At 41.7% G+C, this 15,829-nt stretch overlaps 1 protein-coding gene across 1 annotated transcript in view; it reads left to right on the top strand.

Moving 5' to 3' along the window:
• The window catches only part of NCALD (neurocalcin delta), a 49,079-nt gene that overhangs the window by 29,270 nt on the left and 3,980 nt on the right, over positions 1-15,829 (top strand). Inside the window, exon 2 of the mRNA XM_066334328.1 lies at positions 12,489-12,885. Coding sequence (XP_066190425.1) covers positions 12,508-12,885 — 378 coding nt within the window. The 5' untranslated portion in view covers positions 12,489-12,507. The remainder of the gene's footprint in view (positions 1-12,488; positions 12,886-15,829) is intronic.

The raw sequence follows: 15,829 nt of genomic DNA, 5'->3' as shown, positions 1-15,829 counted from the left end.
TTTGTGCAATGCTATAAACTTGTAAAAATTTGTGGAATTCATTCAAACAATTTTTTACTGCACTCTGTATAATGACTATACAATACATGGCATTTCAAAAGTTCCTTTGTAAACCAGTACTGTCTATGAGTGTCTAGTACCTAACTTAATATTGAGAACCTGCTAGGGGATTTTTTTTTTTAATTGATAACAAGCAATAGTAAGAGCATCAAGATTACACAAGTATTTGTTTGCATGTGTGTGAGAGACAGACAGAGAAGAATGGCAAATTATTTTTGCACCTAATTTGTCAAAATGTTTTTCTATGGCTCTTAAGGGAGTTTGCTTACCGACCTTTACCGTGTTGTTCAAACTCCCAAATTCATTCCTGTTGAGTAATTTCTAAAATCAGGCAGCACACTGTGTTATGCATGAAATAGCAGTTGGGTAGGACACGGCTCTGTGTTTTTCACGGCAGGCTGTCAGGACTGGATGTCATTCTGACTTTCAAAGTGAATACAAATCAAAATCTTCTTCCAGCAACTTTGTGGATTATATCCAAGCTAAGTTTCCCAAGCGAAGTTTTTTCAGGTTTGTACACAAATGGTGCTCAGAGGGAACAGAATCTCCACATTAAATGCCTGTTGTACACCCCTAGCAGAGCTCCCAGGTCAGCTGTCCATGTACAGTGTGAAGAAGGAGATACTATAAGGTGACTTGAGTAATCATCAGGTTGTCAGGAAAAAAAAGAGATAGTTTCATCACAGTGGCAACCACATCCTTCTCCATGGAAATTTCCAGAGGGCACAGCAAACCGCCTAAACTGGGGTCCATGGCTGAGCTTGGCAAGCTGACTGTATTGCTTGGGGGCAATTATATGGTGTTCCTGTACCTTACCTGCAGCACGAAGGTTGTATGTGAAGACAGAGAAGAGGTCTTAGGAAAAAACAGCAAAGATACTGTCTTACAACAAAATTAAAATATTACTTTCTTTCGTTTGTGCTAAAATCCTCCATGTCAGCATATCTTCTCAAATAGAATTCATATTATCACTCATCTGGATTAAGTTACCTTTTGAAATAAAATAGATTTATTTAACTGTTAATGTTCAAAAATAGACATTTACCATGGAGCAAATATTCTATTTAAATTATCAGTTTAAACCTTTGTAAAATGGAAGTAGCTTACTGCACTGCAATTTGGAAATTATGAGTTTCTTTCAAATGTAGGAGCTGTAGGCTGTGCCATATGTTACTGGGAGAATGTTTTCTCATATATTCACAGGAAGATCTTGGATTTGAATGATGAATTCGGTGAACTTGGCAATAGAGCATGAGGAATAAAATAGAAGTGGCTAGCCTCAAACTCCCCTAGACAACTAGAAACTAGAAACTTACCATATGTCATTGACTTCCATGAGCAATGCTGAACAGTAGAATATCACCCTCTCTTGCAGCATTAAATACTGCCCTAAGTCATTAATACAGAGCAGATGGCTTTGTTGTTGATTAGAGCTGGTTAAAGTCTGAAATCCCCATTCCAAATGAAATTTTGACATTTGTGTTTATTTTCACTGCATATTGGAACAAAACAGCAAAATTTCCCAGTGGGATGGATATTAAAACTGATCTAGAAACACCAAGTTATTTCACTTCAGTGGCATTGAATTGTTTTCTCAATAATATCAAACCAGTGTAATTCTAAAATTAATTAAATAAAAATGCCCAAACAAAATCAATAATCATATAAAGTAACACTGAAACTTCTTTGCCATGTTAAAAGGAAAATATTAAATTGAAATGATAAATTCTGGCATTTCCACAGAATTTGTTTTCTTGAATGTGACAAAACATTTTCATTTCAGCTAAGCTGCTTTACCTAATAGAAATGGGTTCTACTGAAAAAATAATCACCCAGTGCTGTTCATCCAGGGCCAGTAAAAAGGAAGGATCCAAAGGGATCCTGTCCAGATGTATAGGATCATCTTGGTAGTTCAAGGGTGTAAAAGTTCTGAGAAATAAGACATGCACAAAGAGAAGATTAACACAATAGATGCAGTTTGGGAACATCGTTGAAGACTGCTTTAAAAATTCCTATAACTCCCACGAAGTTCCTTTAGTCATCTAGATCTCTCTTACATTAGCTCTCTTTTGTTCAGGCACACTCGAGAGTGCTAAGTGCTGGACAAATAATCCCTGGCATGGACCTTCATATTTATGAACTTGTAAACTGTGACATTATCTTAGTGCAGCTTGTTTCCATCTCCTTAGCAAAATTCTGGTCCTGACTGCCAGAACCTCCCACTCCCAATCTCCAGTTGCCTACTTTCCTGGAGAAAGTTCCAGTAAGTCTCTTCAACATGGAACAAAACCTCAGTTACTCTCCAGGTAGGAACCTTGACAATCTTTCCTTTCCCAATCATAACATCTTAAAAAGTATCTAGTTTGCCAGCTAATGGCTCCAGTTTTTTCCAGTATCACGATTTAATTTTTTTTCTGTCAACACCGAGTCTCTGCTGTGGGCTAGGAGACCATCTGTTAACAATTTTTTTAAGGGTAGTCTAAGCACAAATGTCACTCTTTCAGAGTCACATGCTATTTATTTACAAGATAAAAAATCAATATCATGAATTCACATCAGCTTCTCATCTTACTTTGTGCAACAGTAGCTTTCTGCTTTAGTTTCCACTACCCTTCACCAAGGTATTGCATATTAGATTACATAAAAGGACCTAACAAGATGTAGGACAGATTAGAAACCCGATGAAGTTGCTGCTGGATGAGTTTGATGACTGGTGTGCTCAGGTGCACTGGGGAAGATTATGTTACTCCTGCTGAGTGCCCTGCACAAAGGAGAGAAGCCCTGTGGAAGAAAGGAGAATAAACCAGGTTTGACGTGGCTGGACATGTGAGTATCAGGATAAAGACAAACAGCAGTGACGCAGGTGTGTAGGAAGGGTGGCTTTTCTAAAGCACTCAGGCCCTTACTAGGTACCAAAATCAGTGGTGCTCCTTTCTAGCAGGTCTCAGTTTACTGGATACAGATGCTTTTCGAGAAACTGCCTATTACACAGGTGCCCAAAGGGAAGGTGTGTTTTGTTTGATTGTGGGTGCTGGGCACTTGGAAAAATGTGACCTTGAGCCTTTTAGGAAATGTGGCCCAGAAAGGTATTGTTAACCAAAGAGACTTTAGGCTCACAAGTTGCTAAATAGGAGACACAGTAGCTGCAGAAAATTTCCATCATTTGGATCTTGATATATGGTGTTCTGAAAGAATGCTGATAGATAAAGTCACCTCCAGATGGAACAGGTGAGAGATTTTGCCAGCTCCCCTGCTGTCAGCTTAACACCCACATTTATAAATACTGCAGATGTCCTGTGCTTAGTGAAACAGCTGAATGCAGTAAAATCTGGAAAGGCAGCCTCCTGAGGGTGGATGTTCTAATGTACTGTTGGAAAAGTCTCTCTTGCCCTTTGCCATACAAAATTACGCAAAGGCAAACATACTTTTACAAAAATACTATTTCCATAGAATTTTAAGACCTCAAATACATAAATATATATCTAATTCCCAAAAGAGTCATCTGAAGTCTGCCAAGGCAAAGAGCTAGTTGTTTTAAAGACCTCAGATTGTTCTATCCAGGGTTAATGAACAAAATGTTGTGGTTTTTTCTTACATAGCATATGGTAAAGCGTTGTTTCTCAACTTCACAAATGAATGATTATGAACCAAAAAAGCATGTGAATATTGGCATGGTTTTTATTGTTGTGAGTTTTAAAAGAATTGGGAAGAAATGAAATTAAATAGCTAGACCTTTTCTGAGTGTAAGAGGAGGGGTAAACAAATCTGTGTGAGTTCTTCCTCTTTTGTCTGGTTTCTCTTTTTTTTTTTTTTTTTTTTTTTTCACATTTCTCATTATGGAAGAAAATGTTACTTTCACACCATTCTGGATGGCTGAAGCCTTTGCTGGCCCTGGGGAATGACTATCTAACATTTACTGCATCATTTCTTGTCCTGCTCATAGAGTGGTGGCAGCACTTTCCAAAGGGACTCCAGACAAAGCCCAGGACACTGAGAAAGGCTGAAGTGCCAGATACTCCACCTGTGTGCACAGAGGAGCCCGCATTTACACCCTCTTACACTTTGGAGGGTCACTGTAGGATCTGGGAAGATAGATTGCTTTATATGTATCTCCAGCAGCCTGTTTTCCATGTGTCTTCACTGCCTATCTACCCTGCCTGAGGTTCCACCTTAACTGAGCAGACAACCCTCCTAAAGATACTTAGGTGTGCTCTGTCTGAAGCAGCAGATTTTGTGTAAAGAGAGCCTCATCTCCCCTCTGTGACAGCCAGGCTGTTGATGCAGCAGCACCAAGCACCTGATTACCAGGAGGTTAATGACAGACCTGATTGCCCCATGCAATCAAAATCTAATGGGTAGAGGTGGCCCATTAGAGACACTGCTCATTGGTGGATAGATGTACACCAAATTTCAGACAGGAGCAGCTTCAGGAACCCTAAATGCAGGGCTTTGAGAGGCAAAGAGTGACCAGCCGTGAATGAGAGAGGAGTCACTGCACAGTGTGACACGCTGTACAAATGCACACAACATGCTCTTTTCCCCAACTCCCAATATTAGAAATGCTCATGTGCCTAGTCACCCTTTTTGTACCACACACTCCACCTCACAGGGAATGCTTTGGAAACAGAGACCTTTTCTGGAAGCCCCAGTGACACTGAAGGTTATGCCTTCACATCAGCCCTTTCACAGTGTGCACATCAGCCCTTTCACTGCTTGAGACTGAAACACTGCATGTTGGTCTCAAAACAGCTGCAGCTGAGACCGTGGGCATTGCTGAGAGGAACATGATAAGCACTAGGCTGTTGTCTAGTTAACCATCCTAAAGACTCCAGCATTTATTGATGGGGCACTGCATTTCTCCTGCATCCTCTTCCTCCACTTTCACACCAGCCCTCATTGCTAAAATGCACAAAGGAATTATGATAAAGAGAAAGAGGAGACAAAGTGGAGCAGCTATAGCATTTCCAGGACAAATCTGAAGGGAGAAGAGCCTGGGCTTTTGATGTTACCCATGAGCACCTCCAAGTTTGAAACGTGTGAACTCTGTGCAGCTGCTCCTGTTTGGACTACCCACCTCAACCAAAACACAGAGCTATAAAGCATTTGCTTTTATTTCTTGTTTTGAGTTTCTCCGGTAGCAGGAAAGCACAGAACAAATACTGTCAAAGGAGAAATTAGGGGCACCTTTGGTAGGGGAAGGATTCCCAGTAAGGGGTTAGAGAAACAGGAAGGTGACACTAAACAAAAGAGGAACTTAGAGCAATGAAAATGTCAGGATCCTGGCATTGAACTAAGATCCTAATACAAAATGAGTGAATATTGTGATGAACATGTTTGGAAGTAGCAGCGGGCAACTGGATGGTACATGAACCTTCTTCCTGCTATTGATAAATAAAGCGTAAATACTGAATGATGATCCTATCCACACCTTTTCCATGGGTTTTTTCCTCTTAATTTCTTCATTATTCTTCATTCCTCTTCTTTAATGTCAGCTATAGTGTTAGCCAGATGTATTTGGGTGCTTGTTTTACTGCACTGCAAATCTATTTACTGCTGTTCCTTCTGAATATTAATAAGAGAATGTCAGATTTTTTTAAATGAATCTTGCTCATTAATTTCATCTGGTTTTTGCTCTTTGCCAATAGAAATAGATAAATGGAGGATGGCAAGGCTCAAGGATGGCATGTATTTATTTTTTTTGTTAAGTCCTTGTGTGGTTTTTAATAAATTTGGTTTTCTTTCAAAAAAATGTGCCAAGATGCTGTTAAAAAAAAATAGGCAAAAGACTTTCTTGGCAAGCATCTCCACACTGGTTACTGAAATGAACGTGTGAAAACAAACTAGAAATGGCCAGAAGGAAGCAAAGTGGCTGCTTCCAAGAGCGAGAGGGGTTGTTTTTTGTGGGATGGAAATAAAAAAATTATGATGGAAAATTATGGATGGAAAAAGAAAATCAGGTAGCGCTTACACCGCATGGCAGGAGACTAAAACCAGAGGATTTATTCTTCCCTGCACGGCTGCTGCTGCCGCTGCTGCTGTAACTTAAGCACTGTCTCCCACCAGTGGGATCCTGCATTGGCACTGGAATTTTCAGTGGGACAGTGGAGAGCTGTGCTTGATATGGCTCTGAGGCTGTGAATCAGGAGCCCAGGGATTGAGCACAGAGTCTCCTGGGCTGGAGCACACCAGAGATCCACAAACACATCTCTGCCTTGTTCACCAAGTCTCACTGGAGAGCTCCAAGATCAGGAGACAGTGCATTGCCCACATTTACTGTTGGGTTTGCATTCAGGATGAGTCCATGGCAACACTGGTGTTCCAACCACAGGGAAGCAGCATACACAGATGGGAAGGGAATGTATCGTCTGAGATAGCTGTTGCTTTGAGCTGTCTCATCACATAGCTCGTGCAGCAGTTAGCAGTACTACAGCCCAAAGGAATAACTGACCTTATGAAAGAAACTTGGCTTTTATACCAGATTGTGTTCACCAAGCCTTGACTTTTGTAAATGCACATAACTTCCTCCTTTCTGTAAGGGCATGGGCATAGATGAACCAGAGCTGCATTAGTAAGCACTGGATCACAAATAACAACAGAGTTTGTAGAGACTGACACATTGTGGTGGACTGGTATTTGGTACCTGAAGCTTTACCAAGCAATGAGAGCAGCTGGCAGAGGGGGAGGAAGAGAGTAGTTCTAATGTGGTGAAGTTTGATAACAGGGCAAAATTTTGGCCAGGAAGCCCTGGGGACACATCCCCAGACAAAGTCTCATGCTCTGAGATACACTGCACTCTCCCCTGGATATCCCTCCACTTATTGCAGGGTTAAGGGGATGCCATACTGCAAAGTTTGGTCAACCAGGAAGGAGCAGCACCCCTCTGAGCTTGTGACAGAGATGAGCTGCACAGTGACAGGCAGAAAAAGAACTGGTAGAGGTGGCAGAAAGTGATGGCAGAAGAATTTAGTTTGCCAGAGCCCTATCTACTGTGCTGTGGAGGCTGGTATGCAGTGACAGGAGAAGACTGCTGGTGGGTAGGACATGAAAGAAGGTGAGATATCTGCCATTTCCAGATGTGCAGACAGCTTGAGAGATAGGTGGTGTATATGAGTCCACTTGTCACACATTTTCAGTAATGATCTGGCAGGAGGAAGAACCACAGCAGTGATGGTGAGTGGAGAATTGCACTCCTACCTCAGAGTGGCATTGCCACGGGGGACTGACTCATGCTGGCACACTGCTTTCTCACCACTGTCAGGTAGCAGAGCTGGCTCAGAGTGATGCTGTTGTCCTGCTCAGCCTTTAGTCCATTCCAGCAGTCATCAGGAGCTTGTGCAGCTGCTTGGCAGGGATGGAAGTCCCACGATTGCTAGTCTCAGGAAAATTCTCAAATTATGTGTTAGAAATATATTAAAGACAGCATTGCACCCATAAGTGGATTATTTCTTGGAAACAGGTTGAACTGTGTGTTAGAAGCCAAGGAACAGAAGCTTCTGAAGACGAAAATCACAAAATGGAACTCTCATTTGCTTCTTTCTGAGAAGTTTTCTGCTTTCATTTTTACAGAGTCAGTGTCTGTAGCCAAGCCTATGGTGTGATTCACCTTGCTGGTCCCACTGGAAACAGATCAGGCAGAACTTGTTCTCAAACTGATTCTTTAGACTTTGGAGGTGCTTTGTGCCATTGTTTGTGGAGTACCCAGTAGCCTAAAATTTCTGTTTTTAGAGCAAGGCTTCCCTGCACAAATGCCCCCTTCTCATAGTACTTTTTCCTAGCGTGGGACTTCCCCTCAGATTTAAGCCTAAATGAAAATTAAGAAGTCTTGTTGTCTTTGGCAGACTGAGCTCAATCAAAAAAACCCAAAACAAACAAACAAAAAAACCCAACAACCCACCAAAAAAAGAAACAACAACAAAAGAACCAATAACAACAAAAAACCCACCAAAACAGCATGGAGTTTTTTTCATATGATACATGTCAAGTTTGAAGAGTAAAAGCACTTCAACAGAAAAAAGAAAACTTTATTTTTTTTTTTTTTTTTTTTTTAGGAAATACGTTTAGGTGTTTGCATTACATGTTTGTTTGCACTGCACTCATTGCAGTGAGTTGGCTCCGTGCTCCTGGTTGCTGCATCTTCCCAGCTCCTGCAAGGTTGTCCCTTAAGCAGGCAGTGTTTGCCTTACTCTGAGGTTTCAGGTTGAGGTAACAGCTGTGTGTGAGCAGCAGCGAGCTGCTGCCAAGAGACACATGGTGTCCACTGCCCTCCTGCACAGTCAGAGCTCCCTGTGTGAGGAGAAGGCTGGAGCAGCGGCGCTGTGCTGTCTGCACACACCAAATCCTCTCACTGCCATCAGTGCAGGGTCACTCTCTGCTTGTGCTGAATCGCCACAGGCCAAACAACTCTGTCATCTTCATCTTAAAAACTCCACACGTGGATCTGAATGGAGGAACTTCAAGTATTTCCTTTAAGGAGCATTGCCTATGACATTTTCTCCGATAATCAATGAACAGGGATTTTTTCCATAGCAGCTGAGCAGCAGTGAGTGACACTTTGCTTCCTGATACTCTGTAGTTGTTGGCTGAGATGGTATCAACCTTTCAAACCATAAACACATCACATTCTTTTACCAATAAATATTGCCTTAAGAATTAAGACCTTAATATTTTGATATGTTGTTTTGTGTAGCAAGTCATCCATATATATTGTATCTAATACCATTGTATCAGAGGAAGAAATTGCAGAAATGCAATTAAACATATTCATTAACCACTTAATTTGTCTTTTTGCACTTCTACAACATCCATTTCTCAGTATTGTCAATATTTTACTTTGCCATTGTGATTTGTGTTCGCTATTTACTTGCTGTAGTTTGAACTTTTAATCATTTATTAGAAATTGGAAAGATCTACAGGAATGATAAAGTGTGAAAAGATGCCTAAGCTCAGTTTCAATTTTATTTTGTTCTGTGCATTTATTGCTGTCATTGTTAGGTGACATCCTCTTAGTTTGCTGCACCCTGCCCATAATCTAATCTATTGTGAAGAGTCAGATAGCAGTCTGTGAAGTGATTGTGAGGATCTTCAAGTGTCTTCCATGATTTTCTGTACTTGGACTACAAAAGCATTTTGATTTGTTGTTGATAGAATGGGCACAATAAACCCCATTGCTGCGGTTCCTAGAACACCACCTATTAAAAAGGAGAAATCTGGAGAGCAAAGAACATGACAACAATTCATCACAAGAGGACTCAGGAATAATGCTACTGGTTTTGACTGTGTCACCTGGCATCACAACAGCTGTGGATCTCAACCTTGTACTGCAAGTCACATATGGTTAGCTCTCCCTTTCTGCCTGGAGAACACAGGTTTTTCTGGTTGTGATGTTCTGCAAGGCAGTGCCCTCTGCTCTTCTGTGGTTTTTATTATTTGGTGAAAACATGTTGCACCTCCAACACTGTGCAGCTACAAAGGCATTCACTTTTTAGAGTGAAATACAGTCTTACTGGCCACCTCCTGAAGGACACTGCCTGTATCTTACCTCATTATTTCAATTTTTCAGAAGACTCTGGACTAGAAATTTTCAAGCTGAGTTTTCCATTTTTCAAATGCTTGAGTTATTAAAAAGCAGGAGGAGATTGTATGGCTAATTCTGGCTCATTCCTACCACAGCTGGCTTGCACCTTAGTCAGCAATCTTGCCTCCCTACTCTCTGATCTGGGAAGTGTGCTGCCTGTAGCACTGCAAAGGAGCCGCCGGCTGGGGCTGTGGGCAGCTGCTGTCTGTGCTGGGGATTCTGCTGGGGGTTTTGTGTAAAACTGCCTGGCCACTGAGCCTGGCCACTTCCCTTGTCCAGTTGCTCGTCCATCCCACTGGCAGACCCTGACCATGTTGTTTTGCCTGACATAAAGCACTCTGGCTGCCCTATTGTAATCCATTCCCTCAGCTAATTCCCAGGTTGTTTTTTATGGGCCCCTTCCAAAACCCGTGGAAGGCAAGACAACGTTCAGCTGCCTCGGCAGCTGTTGGACCAGGCCTGTGAAACAAGGACTTTTTGGTTATTTTCGGGGCATTAAGAGCTTGGATTGCTTGAAAACTGTACGGCATGTTTTGATCAGGATGAAAAGACAAAAGGCAGTTAGGAAAAATTACCTTTGAGGTGGCATCTTACACTTTTCAAGTGTTTTGGAGACACTTTGGGAGAAAAGAGGAAAAGATATTGTTTGGTCAGCATAATCAACCAAGCCCCTGAAATTGTTAGGAGATGGATAGATCCCCATGGGGCAGGATTCTTCAGCCTTCTCATCCTCCTGCCTGTCAACAGGGAGGGCCACTCTCCATGAACCATATAGGCAGTGTGTTTAGACAGGACATCTAGGTCCCAAACTGTGATGCCATTTGGTTTTTGCCCTTTTTCTTTTATGTGTTCTCTGTATTCTTTGCACATATATTTGTATCTCTGTAGTCTATTGTATTAGTGACTAGTTTTCCCTAACCTTTCCCTAGGCAAAAGACCAAATTCCAGAACTCCAAGCCCCAGGGGTATACAAGACCCCAGTGCTATCTTGGTTCTTCCTGGGAACCAAGGCCAAGAGTGCTGAGGAAAGAACTCCAAAGAAAGGGCTTGACCTGAAGGAAAATTGCATCACCACTTGTCCTCCTAATCGGTGCTTTTTATCAATTATGCTAATTTCCTAAAGCCTATGAAATGTATTCACCTCTGGAGGGGCTAGGCTGTTGCGGACATCTTGCCTCTGTGGACTGCCTCTGAAGGCCTTCAAATAAATATCTGCTCTTATATTACCTCCTTACTAAAATTATCTCGAATTTCATTTCCAGGTTGGGAAAAAGGCGACAACTATATGTTACCAGACAACCATCAGTGAATCCCAGAGACACAGATGGATCTAGGATGGGTCCCATAGTTTTACACTTGAGAAATACAGCTTTTTGGTCATTCTGGTCCGAGAACAGAGGAAATTAAGGAATCAGTCCTCTAGCGGCCTTGGGGAGTTCAAAGTCCTTGGGGAGAAAGGGAGCTTCCCACAAAAAAAATGTAGCATCAACCTAGGAGAACCTCAACTTCTTCTTCCCAATGCCAAACAGAAGAGACAGTAGATTAGCTTCAAATGGTGGTACATTTCTCAGTAGCTGCTTCTGTCACGTATTGATAGTGTATTATTTTTCATCTTTCAAAAATAATATCTTGGTTAAGAAAGGACCTTTTATTGAATGTTCTTTCACCATTCCAGTCATCATTATTAAATCCATCTCTGGGCCAGAGACTCCATTCTGACAACAGTGTGAGTCATGTTTAAATTATTTTGCAATTCTGCTTTAGTTATCCATACATCATATCTCAGTTGTGACTGTCATTTGTGTGACAAATTCTCAGGCAGGTTTCTGTCAATAGAGAAGGGCTTCCTGCACATTAGTATAATGTTAAGCTTCCAGTAAAACTGATGTTGCCTTTTGGAGCCAACACACTCAGGCTTCAAAACTTAAAACCCAAAGGCATCCATCATTAGTAAATGTGCTGCGCAATGTGATATGTATCAACTTGCCTCAAATGAAATATGATTAAGGTGATTTATTAGAGACTGTATCCAGTAATACTTCTTAATAGTTAATTTAAGGGAAATGAATTTCCAATTTCATTGCCTGGGTACTTTTTTTTCTTTCTTTCTTTTTTTTTTTTTTTTTTAAGAGGATTTTTCAAAGAGCTATGGCCACCCATAATACTATTAATAATAGATCCAGGTTTTGGCTACAATAGAGATTAAAAAAACGCAGTAATAATTTGAGTGGGGAAATCTAGCATTGATAAAATCTCTTCAGATTTTATCTTAATTTTGAAGTAAAATGAGAATTGGTCTATGCCAAACAAACGAGGCAGTTTCTGGGTGGCTTTCTGGTTATAAAGATACATGTAGAAGGGGTTTGGAGCTACTGGTTTCAGCATACTGAACAACTGCAGTTGCACCTTGATCCCCCTTTGGAACAAGACCAAGGGAACACAGGCTTTTGTGCCAGTCTGGTTTCCACCAGAGTTACAGAAATTGTGTCTCGTTAAGCCAGGTCCTCAGGACCGCTGGGTGACTGGGATGGAGAGTGTGCTGCAGCACACAGCTACTGGTTAGCAGTACCTTGCAACATCCATATCTTAACTCATGATTTCAAGGGCAAAATAGGATGGCAATAAATTCAGTGTAATTACTGTCAAAAGATATTGTGATCAACATGTAGATTAAGTTTATTAATTTTTCAGAGTATACATGTAGTACTGGACATTGTCCAAGATTTCAGTTTATCCTCAAGAGTGAAGTATCATCAGAAAACTCGGAATACAGCATAGTGTTCTTCTACAGCCTCCAAGCTAATCAGTATCAATAATTAATAATAATTCATATGTGTTTGTTTTTGCTCTGCAGGTAATACTTTAACTCGAATATGGGAAAGCAAAACAGCAAACTACGCCCTGAAGTCATGCAAGATTTGCTAGAAAGTACAGACTTTACAGAACATGAGATCCAGGAGTGGTACAAAGGCTTCTTGAGAGACTGTCCAAGTGGGCATTTATCTATGGAGGAGTTTAAAAAAATATATGGAAACTTTTTTCCTTACGGGGACGCTTCTAAGTTCGCAGAGCATGTATTCCGCACTTTCGACGCCAATGGAGACGGAACAATAGATTTCAGAGAATTCATCATAGCCTTGAGTGTAACGTCGAGAGGAAAACTGGAGCAAAAGCTGAAGTGGGCATTCAGTATGTACGACCTTGACGGGAATGGCTACATCAGTAAGTCAGAGATGCTGGAAATCGTGCAGGTATGTGCTGCTCAGAGGCACCCCTGGGCTCCCTCCTTCAGAGCAAATTGTGAAGCAATGTTGCACTGAGACTGAACAAAAAACTGGCAGCACTGGTTTATAATCTTGTATCACTGCTTGGATATAAAATGCTATTTCGTTTGGCAAAGATTGGTGTCACAATTCAAACTACAGCTTAATATCCACTCTAAGTTCTTCCGGAGCAACAGGCTGCATGTATATTTCTTCCCTAGGAGCTCTGTTGGGCTTGAGTATAGCAACTAACCTGCTGATAAATGTGATTCTGTGAACCCTGTGAATTAATTATGATTAATTACAGTTGAACCAAGTAGTTACATTAGAGCAACCAGGCAGTGTACTTTTAGGAAGCCAGGCTCCCTCCACAATAAGAAACAAATCTACTTTAAAATCATGTTATTATGAAGAACCAGCTGACATATTATAAAGGTGTTTTGTCCACCTAGTTCCAGTGAGGTCTGCATTATTAGAATCATATAAGCTGTCTTCATTCTAAGTTGACAGTATAGATAAACTTTGTCTGATGATGATTCCATGCATAGCTTCTTTGGTTGTGTTTCCTTGTGGTGTTAGTAAGACTCCCACATTGCTGGCTTTCTCTAACATGTTTTTGCCCTTGAGGCACATCACTCTACTGAAGGATTTAAAACATTTTTAATATGGCAGTGTATTTACACAGCTTGAATCTGTATAATGCAGCACTATTTAAAAAAAAAAAAAAAAAAAAAAGGCAAACTTTTATCAAGATCCTTTCCTTTCCCTGGAAATTCTGAAGTGCTAACAATGTACTGTATTAATCAGACATATATTTGCACTGAAAACCAAGGGAAAGTAATGCACACAAATTACAGGCTGTGATGGCAAGCTGCATGTAGGGAGTCAGCCTAACAGCTGGTGCTCCTGTCTTTGTACCAGAGCCCTTCTCACAGCCTTCAAACACTGGCCAATACCAGCACTTGCACTGCTTCAGCAAGACCAGATCCCAAGTTCAGCTGCAAACCTAGAGTTTTTTTTGCTTTCACTTAGTCTGTTCCATGTTCCTGTGTCTGAGTTGAGGAGCAGGACCTCCCTGCCTGTGCCATGAGAAACCCCATGGAATATTTGCATTAGAAGATCCTCTGTTCCTTACAAATCTTCCTCTCCCCCAGGCAGGGTAAACAGCCTGTCAATTACTGTTTTTCTGGCTGTATTTCTCCTCGTGAGAAAACAGAAAGAATCCCTGAAGAGCTAACACAGTACATAGGAAACACAAGGAGCCGGGTGACCACCGGCTCCTCTGGAGGAGGAGACACCCCAGGGGCGGCAGGACCCCTCCCTGCTGTCGAGGAGCCCAGGAGGGCACCGTGCCAACAGGCAGCACAAGCCCCCAGGCAAGGAGATCTACAGACAGGCGGAACAAGGCCACAGATTTGTTCATGTCAAATAAAATGAAAATACCAGTGGCCAGATTTTCTGTAGTGAGCCAAACAAGGACCAGCAAACCTGGAAACTTTTCCAGTTACCCCAGATCTGCTTGCCAGCAAGTCTAGAGGCTGGAATGCTCTGCCTCCTCTTGACATTTATGTCAGTACCAAATCACAGCATTGTCTTTTACAGCCATGATGCCATCATCAAACAAAATAGCAGCTGAGGGGTCGGCATAGGGTGGTGTTCTGTCAGTGTGCATATCCAACCCTGAGCAGCACTTTGGCTGTGCACAGCCCTCTGCCTGGCACTCCAGCCATCCCTCTGCGCTTCTTGAGAGGTTTGGCTCTCTCCTCTTTTCACACTGAATGTGAAACTCAACTGCGTGATACTTATAATCTCACCTCATCTTGAAGGACCCAATTTTGAGGGACCCAATTTTGAGGGACCACACAAAAAGCAATTATGGAAGTGAACAGCCTGAAAAACAGTTATTTCTGTACCATGGACTATCAGCAATTTTCAAACCACAAAAGCTGCCCTTTCTGTGATGGAGCTTCCCATAAGGCAGTGTGCTTGTAGATCTCACCCTGTTCTCTTCTTTCAGGTTGTTCTGAATGCATTGGTCTCCCTGTATTGCCCTGATCACCAGGAGCTCCTCCCAGTGGGATGGGATTTGTTGTGGAGTCTCTGGAAACATGTTCAGTTGATATCTGAAACTGAACCAGATTAACGTATTTTCTTGCTTTGTCGAGAGGTTCCTTTCATGTAGAGTGATTAGATACGAAAAGCTAGCAAACAACTATCACTTTCATTTATGAAAGATGATTATTTTTTCATATGGAATGCCAGGATTCTCTATCAAATGTCTTCCTGGGGGCCCTCAACAATCACAATTTTTCTGAGAGTGAAAATCAGAACTCTGACGTATCTCTGATATATGTCTCAAAGGAACTTATTGCAAATCCCTTATCTAGCATACATTTGTAAATTGATAGAGCAGGATTATGTTTTCATTGGGATTTTTGCCTGAGACAATATATCAAAATGAATGCTATAAGAAACACCTTTAGTCTAAAAGTCTTCATTTCACAGAAAAATACTTTCCCTGTTACTGTGGGATTACTGTATTTTAAATAGCATGGGGGCAAGGCACACTTTCCTTCTTTTTCAGTCTGCTTTTCTTCGTGCTTTGAAAGCCCTCTCTCTGCAGTGATTTTTCACTGTTTTGCTTCCTTGCATTTTCTTTCCATTGCTCCAGCCTAACCTAACAGCACTGCAGGCAGTGCAGGTGTGGCGCTCCTGCTCAGCGCTGCATTAAGGAGATTGAGGTAACAGTGGCAGCAGCAGCAGCAGCACTGGAACAGCAGAACTGCTGGTTAAGATGTCCCACAGGAGCCCTCATGGCTGGCCAGCTGCCAAGGAGGTGAAGGTGAATGGTCCATAACACCTTCCTAAGGCCTGTTTTCCTTGTGAAGGGATGTACTCGATGGCAAAGCACCTGCGTTCCTTTAAGCTTCGT

The sequence above is a fragment of the Sylvia atricapilla genome, chromosome 1 (assembly GCF_009819655.1).
Source record: "Sylvia atricapilla isolate bSylAtr1 chromosome 1, bSylAtr1.pri, whole genome shotgun sequence".
Classification (NCBI taxonomy): domain Eukaryota; kingdom Metazoa; phylum Chordata; class Aves; order Passeriformes; family Sylviidae; genus Sylvia; species Sylvia atricapilla.
Note: the sequence above shows the minus strand (reverse complement) of the source record. Positions and strands in the feature narration are given on the sequence as shown.